Source organism: Hetaerina americana, unplaced genomic scaffold (assembly GCF_022747635.1).
Source record: "Hetaerina americana unplaced genomic scaffold, ioHetAmer1.1.p SCAF_12, whole genome shotgun sequence".
Taxonomy (NCBI): Eukaryota; Metazoa; Arthropoda; class Insecta; order Odonata; family Calopterygidae; genus Hetaerina; species Hetaerina americana.
The window spans coordinates 2,426,524-2,437,402 of record NW_027286292.1 but is presented as its reverse complement, the minus strand read 5'-3'; the positions used below and the strand labels follow the sequence as shown (position 1 = coordinate 2,437,402).

Below are 10,879 nucleotides of genomic sequence, written 5' to 3'. Positions count from 1 at the left end.
TTGTTACACATTTATTTTCTTCATGGATACTACAAGAAAAGAAGTCATCAGTATTGATAACAGCCCGATAAGTTATTATAAAAGTTGTTTGCATGTCAGTTAACAAAACAGGATAACCAACCTGTATAACCAACCGACTGTTCTGTGAATGCTGAGATTGGGTTTGGGGCAAATGACTCTCATCCCTGGAAGATGATCCTCTTTTGAATACACCCCTGGGCACTTCAAAGGATCCTCCACTCAATCCCAAGGTTGCCGCTGTTGAAATGAGACTGAGCCAAAACTGGCAGGAGAGTGTACAACACCATCCTAGACAATGGAGGGGAAGGTAGGTTTGGTTTGGTAGGAATGGGTGCGTCAACTGGTAGTAATGTACAATCATCAAAGACAAGGAAACTTCTGTGCAGCAAAAATATCACCTGGCTCAGTCATTACATCTATCAAACTAATTTTAGTAACACATTCTTTGCAATACTTTCTCATTAGTTCACTGTAAAGATTTATAATCATTTCGTCACTTTTCCTAGCATTTTTTATGGTAAAATTTCTTTAAAAATGTCATCAAAGTGCCCCTACAGTGAAAAACTAGAAATGTGTGGCAATAAATGGAGTTTTTTAAGCATTGAAAATGTGTACAAATTTGACCATTGAGAGTACATTGCAGCAGAAAGTCAGGAAACCAGATGAATAATTTCTACATGTTGCTGAGCAGCTCTAGAGTTATTTTTTGTCATACCAAAATGATTTGCATTTTCTGTTGAGAAAGGCTTTGTGCCATTTAAATGAGTGGGTGGTAATCTATAACATCAAAATTTCTGCCCTCCCATGCTGCAATCCAAGTTTTCTCCCATGATCTAAATTTGCAACAGGTGTTTTCATTAGAGTTTCTTCATTACTTTTCAAACTCTTTCTGTGACTTGAGTCAACTTTTCTGAGTTTCCATAAGGCCTCTTTGACTTCTCTGTGATATTATCTCAGTTACTAGTTATTGTGTTGGAATTCAGAGAGAATAAACTTCTCTCTACTGTCAAGTGTAATGTTTAAAAAATTATTTCGAATGTGCACAGTATCTGCATTTATACCCTGATTGATTGCAATGCATATTTTAATTTTTCCCGAAGCCCATCAAAGTTCCCTTTCTGAATAGATATGTTTAATGCTTTTTCTGAATCAATTTTAAGTGTATAGTTTTCATTTCCTCTGGGGTATTAGTCACAAATGTCTCAAGCATGTTATGATTCTGCGATAGAGGAAGTTTAAGAAAGGATAACAGACAAAGGTATGAAAATTAACCCTGAGAAGTTACAGTTTAATATCAAAGAAGTAACATCCATTCGGAATAAGATGCCAAATCCAGAGCTTAGAGTAGACCCTAAACATATTAAGACAAGGGTTGGCTTGCATACCCCAGTTAATGCTGCTGCTAAAGTGATGAGATTTTTGGAAATTGTTAAATATTTGTGAAAGTTTGTATTTATACTCTCCTCAAATTCTAGTTTCTTTGCATGAATGAACTTCATCCCTTTGGGAATGGAAACAAAATCAAACAGGTGCTGTTAAGTATCAGAAATCCTTGCTTACCTAGGCTCTTTTTTTCTAAGTAATTGATTGGATTTATTCAGTACTCTCACAAAAATATAATCCCAGAAATGGTCTTGGCTGCTGTCTAATGCAAAAGGAGCAGGGAAAAAACTAAACAAAAATATGTTTCAATTGAAAAGAGTTTTCAGCTGGTTAGTTTACAACCAAAAAGTTCTATAAGTTCACTTAAGGTGGAGAAATGAGTATTCTCAGTGCTCAGACATCTTTGCAGACAACTATGAGGAAGTTTTTGAATGAACAGTTCATTTCCTTTTGTTTGTTCATTTGTCTCCTTACTCGCAAATACTTCTTTGGAAATCATTAGACCTCACTTAAACTTACATTATAGCCCTTGGAAAGATATGCATGTGACCTTAGTACCCTATAATCCTTTTTTTAACACAATGGAACACAAGATGAATATGATTTTGAATTCTGTGTGCAGAGTTAACTTAGTAATGTACTTATACCTAAAAATATGGTGAAATATAAAGTAGAACTCAAAATCATCCTAAGTTATAGGAGTGGCCAAAAGTTTTAAAAGATGAATGACCATAAAAATCAATGCTCAGATGTATTTAAAGAATTCTGGAAATTCAGAGCAAATCTTAAAGAGAAGGATGTACTTATTTCTAATGGAATTAAAGTGCTTCTCCTTAAGAATTAAGGAATTAAATGCTGGTGTTGATTAATAAAGGACACTTTGGAATGAGAATATGCGAAGCAAGAGCTTGTAAATTTCTTTATTGGGTAACTATGAGAAAGGATACCGAGGGCTCAATTGGTCAATGTGAAATTTACCTTCAGTTTCATAGAAAAACTATCAAAAGAGCCCATGCAATAGTATGGGCTCTTTATTAGTGGAGAGTATTATCATAAAATACTTGGCACCTTCACATGACTCCTCCTGCATTGGGCTGCAGAAGTCTGAATAAATCACTTAGAGTTTTCTGACCCCCTTAGTGCTTCCCTCTTAAAAGATGCCTCAAACATTTCCCTTCAACCTTTGATGCACATGGGCTATCATTACCAATCTCCAAAAGAATTATCCCATGTCATATTGTTTCAAGATTGTATTATACTCTCCCCATAATTTAACCCAATCCAAAGAACTGCAGGAGATGCCACCACAGTAACTTTTAATGGAATCATCCACTAATATGGATTAAAATGCAGTATTTTCAAAGTGTTAAAATTATTCGCCTTAGCAGGGATATAACCCGATCTTTTGAGCCATATCTGCTTGACTCCATAGTAGTTGTGAGGTTGATAACTTGCCCCTGTTTCACAGACTCCACAGCAAAAATTACCTCATGAGGCTCTTTCATCTCCACAGATTTCATATCTAATATAAACTTGCAGCCATCATCAGTTCCAGGGGCAATTACTTCTCTACAGTTTTATGAAGGGTGAGATGCCTTCCCTCAGAAAACATATTACTAGTCTATTTTCCATCATTTTAACAACTAACAAAAGGTTGGCTGTTTGACTTAAAACAAAAATAAAAAAAAGCTATATAATTTAAATATGTGCAACAAATCTTAACCCTTAACGATACCATAACTATCACTGCACACAATCTGATTGTTCTCAGTTCAAAATCCTGATGACTCCAGAAGTAATATTAACCAGCAAGTTTCTTAAGATGCTGACACCAGTCTTTACACTCTTATATTTGACGCTTGGCAAGAAAATCAGCAAATATGCATGTGTAACACTATGCAGCAATGTAACTTGCTAGCCATACTTGAAATATTCTCATATTCCATTATCATGCTAATAATTGAAGAATTAATACAACCTGGACCCATAGCCATGTTGGTATTTAATTTATTATCATGGAAAATAAAATAGCTTACATCTCCAAAACTTTCTGACTTTAATTGCACAAACCAGAACTGATGATACAAAACAAAAATATATTGGAAATATAAAAAATTAATTAACTGCAAAATGCCCTTAGAAATTCAAATGGTGCTAAGCTCATATGTAAACTACAATTACCTGTCAAAGATTGGGTATCCATTGAATATTTTGTGCCATATGGGGGTCAACATTGGTTTTTTTCTATTAGCAATTGTGTTGTACATTAGAGGATTGAAAAAAGGGTTTTGATTAAAATTCTTTACTGTACTTAACAATGTTCTGACTGCAAAACACACCATCAGTTTAAATATTTTTCACATTCACAATAGAACAAGCATAAATAATTCTCAGCTCAAGGAGCTCTTAAATAACAAAAAAGTATATGCTGTCAATATAATGATGAGGAGGTAGTTTGAGAAAGTAATTGGAGCATAACTAGGAACACCATACCATACTCTTTGGGATCCATACGCGTTTTGCATGTCAATCAATTCTTCGTCAGCACTCAGCTCGAAAGCAGATCTGTGAAAAAAACCAGTATCAGTGAACAAGATTCAGGGAAATGCAAAAGTAGTCATAAAAGAGAGATAGTAATAAAAATGTCACAGAAATGGCACACAAATTTTGAAACACCAGAGAGAGAAATTTGTTGATTCTTTCAACTTTTGAAGCAAACGATCAGAGGAGGATGCCCACATTTCTCCTTCATTCCAAAAGACAAGCTATTACTATTCTTCAGACGTCACTTAAGATAGAGGATGTAACAGGTCATCCCTCCGAGCTCAAATATCTACAGAAATATATTGAATCAAGACAGCTTTAGTACACATTCTTAATAGACATATTAGTGATGAAGGATTTTGTGCTTTCCTATTGAATTCCGCTCAGGTTCTCCACCAGGTAAAATAAATGATCACCGGGTCTGTGCACCCAAACCAGGCTATCAAATAAATTCTACATGACACCACAAAGTGATATAGGGTATAGAGCTCCAAAACTCAGGCCATATATTTCCCGAAGCTTTTCTTCATGATTACCTTGAAGGAAATAATACTACCTTGATCAAAAATTTCCCGGAATTTATTCAGAAAATTAAAAATACAAGTTTATTCATCTAAATCTATATTGTCCCCTTCAAAGTAATCCCCATCGACTGCAACACACTTATGCCAGCGCTTGATCCAATCCTCGAAACATTTTTTATATTCGGTTTTCGGTATGTCCATCAGTGCTTCCTGCGATTTTTCCATTACTTCCTCTCGGCTGCTAAAACGCGTTCCCCGTAATGGTTTTTTAACTCGATTGAACAGAAAGAAGTCACAGGGAGCCAAATCAGGTGAATTCGGTGGCTGTTGGATGGTATTTGTTGCATTTTTCGTCAAAAAATTACGAATAATGATAGCACTGTGCGACGGTGCGTTATCATGGTGCAAAATCCACGAGTTTTCTGCCCACATTTCTGGTCTCTTTCGGCGAATTGCTTCACGCAAACGTCTCATAACGCCCAAATAATACTCTTTGTTTACTGTCTGGCCTTCTGGCAAAAATTCATGATGCACTACACCGTTGTAATCCATGAAAACCGTCAGCATTGCCTTCTTTTTTGACTGAAAACGACGTGGTTTTTTTGGTTTCGGCTCATTTGGTGAACGCCATTCACTTGCCTGATGTCTGGATTGCGTGTCGTACTCATAAACCCACGTCTCGTCTCCAGTAATGATCCTTTTGATGAACGTGGGATCGGATTCAGCCTCGCAAATCATGTCTTTTGCGACGTCAACACGGTCTCTTTTTTGCATGAAATTGAGGTCTTTTGGCACCAACTTTGCTGCTACACGACGGAAACCCAAATCATTAACCACAATGTCTTGGGCGGATCCATAGGCAATGTTCAAGTCCTCCGCTATTTCTCTGATGGTTAATTTGCGGTTATTGACCAACATTTCTTTTACTTTATCAATTTTTTCACCGACTTTCGATGTCGATGGTCTGCCACTGCGTTCATCATCTTCGATTGACTCACGACCACTTCTGAACCGCTCGTGCCACTGGTAAACGACCGTTTTTTTTAGAGAATCGTTGCCGAAACACTTTTCCAACATTTCCAACGTCCGTGCGCCACTAAATCCGTTTTTTACGCAAAATTTAATACAAGTTCGTTGTTACAAATTTAAATCCATTTCTGAAATTGTAAAAAATCGCCAACACACACAGAGATAGATGTACTCTTGGCTACGTAACTTTTGCAAATGTCAAGTTATGACACTAAGATTTAAAGGGAATATCAACAACAGATGTACCAATTTAACAAAAAAAACAGAACTCAAATCGGAACGATGGGAGCGCCACACGGTGGTTATTCCGGGAACTTTTTGATCAAGGTAGTATACCATGATACAGATGATACAGACAGACGGAATACACAGTTACAAATACTTTGAGGTCCAACTTGATGATTAATTTTATAAAATTTCAAATACTATTCAGAGTGCTAACAATGGAACGGCGATTTTTATGCCAAATATGCACATGGCTTTTCATGAAATTTACTTTGTTCCCCATTTAACCCCCTTAGTGATGCGGGCCGATATATTGGCTTTTAATCTAGGGCGAAAAGTGCAGTGGATCAATATATTGGCTCAAACATAGGCTATTGTTTATATCGCTATAATTTAATAATTTTTTCATACATCTTGCGCATGGTTTTTTATCATAAATGCAACATCTCTACTTTAAAAAATATGCTTTTTTAGATTTTTATTTTCTATTTTAAATACCTCTTGTAAGGTATAAACCTTAATGTAATTTTTAGATTGAACTGTTTACACAAGGGAAAGTTCAGTCTAATGCTATGCTTTTTGTTTCACTGAGTGTTCTTTTCACTGTGAAATCCTCCTGAAAGACTAATCTGTTTAATTTTGCAAACTTTTGAATTCTTTGTAATGACTCTGTTTTGATTCAAACTGCTAAGATTTGGGCGATACGATGCTAGTGCTTAGCATGGAGCTGAAGCATTACCATGCAAACATATTGCTTTCCCTTGCCTTCAGTCTTAGGGAATCATTTGGGCACTTTGTAATGTGATGACATTGTAAGCATTTGTCTTTCTATAAGGGCTTGTTTCTTTTACTGCCTTGAGATGGAAAGTACATTGCAGATAGTATGCAAAAAACACAGTTCTCTTTTGGCTTTGAGTATCAGCGTTGTTTTCCTCTTGTGAGCGTGCGGTTGAATCAAGCGCAACCTCAAGAAAATAGGTAAATTTTTATTTTCTCTTTTATCATTTATAAAGAAAATAGTCCAAAAACAATGATGACCAGGCATCAATACACTTCAAGCATCATTCAGCCTCTTGAGACGGAATGCCTAGGTGAGGCAGAATGTGAAATATCTCCTCGTGTAGGTAGATCAAATGCCTGACTGGAGCAACTCCCAGGTAAAAAAGAACAGAATATTGCAGTTTGTAGTGGAATATATGGCCAGGAGAGAAAAAGGTCCCAAACAACAGTGTACATATGTTATAAAAAAGTGTGCATAGCATTTGTTTGGTTAGCCATTGGTGCTAGATGAACAATTTGACAACACTTGCAACAACAGAATTTTCTACAAATTGTGACTTTGCAGAGGCAAACAGAAAGTTATTCAACTCAAAAGTAATTCTTTATTTTTTATAATACTTTCCACATATCTTTTAGGTTAATTTTGTAATGCAAAAATAGTGTTTTCATTTGAAAATGTTATAAATAATATATGGCTATTGTTTCTTAAAATCAAATTTTTACTACCACAAAAAAATGTTCATGTTTAGTAGACGAAACAATTACTATTATTTTGTATGACGATGTAAAATTATTTCTAAATGTTACCTAATTCAGTTAATATATAATAAAAATATTGCATATGAATATGTTTAAAAATGTCTTCAAAAGGTTTTTTTCCCTCAGATGATACATTTCATTAAATTACCCTCTGCACTTTTTGCTACTAACCCTGGCAGGATGCAGTACTAGAGGGTTAAATAGGCAGAAGGTTCAGGAATATAGGATTTTGCATATCTCCGATTGAGGTAAAAGGTTAGACTTTTTCATTTTACTGCCAGTAGATAAATTTTTTTTGCTATTTCTGATCTGAAATAATAAATTACAGGTTCTGTAAAATATTGCACAGTGTAGATACTTGAAGGGTATAACCGATGTGGGCTTGATGTGCTCAAATACATCGATGCAGCTGTGTCATTTGTTGCAAGAATTAGTGACCAGTGACCCTCTGAGGCTGAGTATAAATGACCATTGCAGAGGAGGAGAAAGATGGATGTTCTAATTTTTGAAGGGTTTTTTGGGTGAATTTTATGGGAACTACAACACTATTGTAGAACAGAAATGAAAGTGCCAAAATCACTAATTTGATTGTCATCAAGTTTCTCATCACCATACAAAGCACATTAATGTGCATAAGTGTGTCAGAGAAATATTAAAGAATGAAAATGAACTGTAATTTTGCCAAAAATGAAAATGTTGCTGATATAATGACAAAGGAGCTATATAGTACCAAGTTTATACTTTATAATTGTTGACCTCTTATTTTGTATGAAACTTTGTATTTCACCTCTGCATCATGGAATATTATTTCCCTCTTTGTATTTATGGATAAAGGCTATGGGAAATAGATGACCTGAGGTTTGGATGTGCTAAGCACCATTCTCCATTACCAAAACTATATAAAGTGTTACCAAGATGAAAGGATAAGATAAAGTTGATGATTCATTATGCACTTGAGCAAATAGATTTTACTAATGGGATGGTTTTATGGTCTGCAAATTAAAATAATAGCAGAGAAGTAGAGATGATACGAGGGTCATCCGGAAAGTAGTACCCGTTCGTGCCGCATGAAGTGCTGACGACGCGAGTAGCCGCTGGACGAGGTCAGATAGCTTCAGTGGCTTGTCTGCCTTCTCTGAGCCAAGTTGCGTGACGCTAGCATTGCCTGTGTTGTTTCTGTGATTGTTTACAATGTTTAAAAAAATTGAGAACGCCGCCAGTTGTGAAGTGAGGACAGTGATTAAATTCCTCAATGCAAGAAACGTTCGCCCATGTGATATTCATCGCCAATTAAAGGAGGTGTATGGAGACAATGTAATGGACGAGTCGTCTGTTCGGCGGTGGTGTCGCAACTTCAACATGGGGAGGGGGAACACACACGACGATGAGCGTTCGGGGAGACCGTCTGTCATTACAGACCAACTGGTGAGCTCAGTTGACGAATTCGTGAGGAACGATCGGCGCGTCACAATTGATGACATCTGTGGCATTTTCCCAATGTTTCTCGAACAATTGTTCATGAAATTGTTAAACACCATCTGCATTATGCAAAAATTTGTGCAAGATGGGTCCCTCGCGTATCTCAATGAGCTGGCGGCGAAGGACTATGCAGCAGGAATACAGAAACTTGTCACACGTTATGACAAATGCCTTAATTTGCTTGGAGATTATGTTGAGAAGTAGTTTAAAGTATCCTCTTTCAAATAAAATTTTTTATGTTTGTTAATATTTACTTTTGTGTCTTTATTTCACGAACGGGTACTACTTTCCGGATGACCCTCGTAGCTGCAGGAAATTTAGTCAAGGTAAACAGTACATAAAAATATCAACCAGTGGAAAAATGTGAGGAACCTGCGATAAATCATAATTAATTTTTATTCTAAGCATTTGCTTATATATTGGAGATGAATTGTAAAATATTAAGCTAAGACTTTTCCTTCAGTTTATTATGAACTAAGTCAATTATTTTATCTTAAACGGTTTTATATATTTACATTGACATTAAATCCAAGCATAATGTTTTCCTCACACATACTTGTATGTGCTACTTAAATGGAAACTTACACATATTGGCTCTTTCAAAGTATGAATATTTCCCATTGCTAATAGTCATTTGATAATTTAGGTACCTAAAATTAGGTGTTAAAGACTGAATTTATTTAAAAGTATTCAAGGGACAGTAAGTAATATCAAAATGAATTTACATTAATTCCATGAAAATAAATCACTCAATCATATTCTTCTATGTACTGAAACCTAGTGATTGTTTCTTCTTCAGCATCAATTCCAAGGAGTCACAAAGGAGCCTTGCTCTATAATAGATGTGAAAATAAGGGATTGTGGTAATCTCCCATGCTATTGAATCATGTTTGTTTTTCCTAAGAGCACCCTTTCGGTGGTCTTCCATGCTAATCATACATTTCATGGCCTACAAACCAAACCTAACACTCAAAGTTAAGGCCAACCAATTACTCTGAATCACTAGAGGCAACAATTTCATTTGAAGACCAAATGTGAGGTTACTATGGTCCAACCAGACTCTCAGATTTTCAAGTTCAAGAAAGCTGGACTATCTTGTTTTCCACTTTTAAGCAAATAAGCATCTTTCTTTTCCCTATCTGGAATCAGCCTGTGATATATTGGATAATAGTGCACAAGAATAATGAGTGGCTTCAATGATTGAGGGTAGTAATGCAGATAGTGCTGGAACACACCCACAAAGGCTCCTTACCTTGTTGGGTAAGGTGGCAGGCGGACCCAAAGTTCATTGAAATTTCTCTTTTGTTGATGCTGCTGATTTCTTGGTATCCAGCTGGTTGTCTGGGCATTTTTCTTTTTCTGCTCATTAAGAATTTGAGAAAGAACAGCATCATCATTATCCATTAAACCATCACTAAATAGGTCATGGGGGGAGATTTCTTTGATATTTGTTGGCCTCGGCACTTCTCTCTCATCATTTGTTACTTCTGCCTTGTTCATGCATTTTTTCCTGAAACTAAACAAGAAAGATCTCATTAATGGGTTCCCAACAAATCTTCTTCATTACTGCCTAAACATTTGAAAAAGTGTTCCAGTACTAATAATGTCGATACATGGAAATCTCTTGAGTTTTATTAATATTATTTTTGAGACATTTCCCTTTTATTTGAGCTGTCAACATAGTTCCCTTACATGGAGTAAAAAGTAGGGGGTGTCAAAGGCAAAGATGTTGCTTAAAAGTATTCAGAGGAGCTCTGTGGAGATCTGGCTGATGAGATGGCTCACTGGACTTTCTGCCCTGATGACCTAGGTTTAAATCCTAGCAGAAACAAATTTTTCAGCAGTATCCCAATCCTTATTTGAGTGCGCACGTTTGTGTGAACAGCAGTTCAAGTGGAGTATGTCATACATTGCATGGGATATTAAATTGTGGACCTCTCAAGGTCCTTCATTTAGAGTAAGCTAATGCTGATGCAAATGCCAGATTTTTCTCTACCATTACTCCATTCCCTAAAAATCCTACCATATCCAAATTACACCCTATCCCCAATGGTGCAATTGATTTCAGCTGTTGGCCACCATCCCGAAAAATGCCTGCTGCAGTACTGCTGAGGTGGTGCATCACAGGGTCACAT

The 10,879-nt window shown here is 36.2% G+C and overlaps 1 protein-coding gene across 1 annotated transcript in view; it reads right to left on the bottom strand.

The window, feature by feature from the left end:
* Positions 1-3,702: 3,702 nt before the first annotated feature.
* Positions 3,703-10,879, bottom strand: part of LOC139685848 (metalloprotease TIKI1-like) — a 34,939-nt gene continuing 27,762 nt past the window's right edge. The window contains exons 7-8 of the mRNA XM_071582961.1: positions 9,997-10,260; positions 3,703-3,969 (exon numbers count right to left, since the gene is read on the bottom strand). Coding sequence (XP_071439062.1) covers positions 3,795-3,969; positions 9,997-10,260 — 439 coding nt within the window. The 3' untranslated portion in view covers positions 3,703-3,794. The remainder of the gene's footprint in view (positions 3,970-9,996; positions 10,261-10,879) is intronic.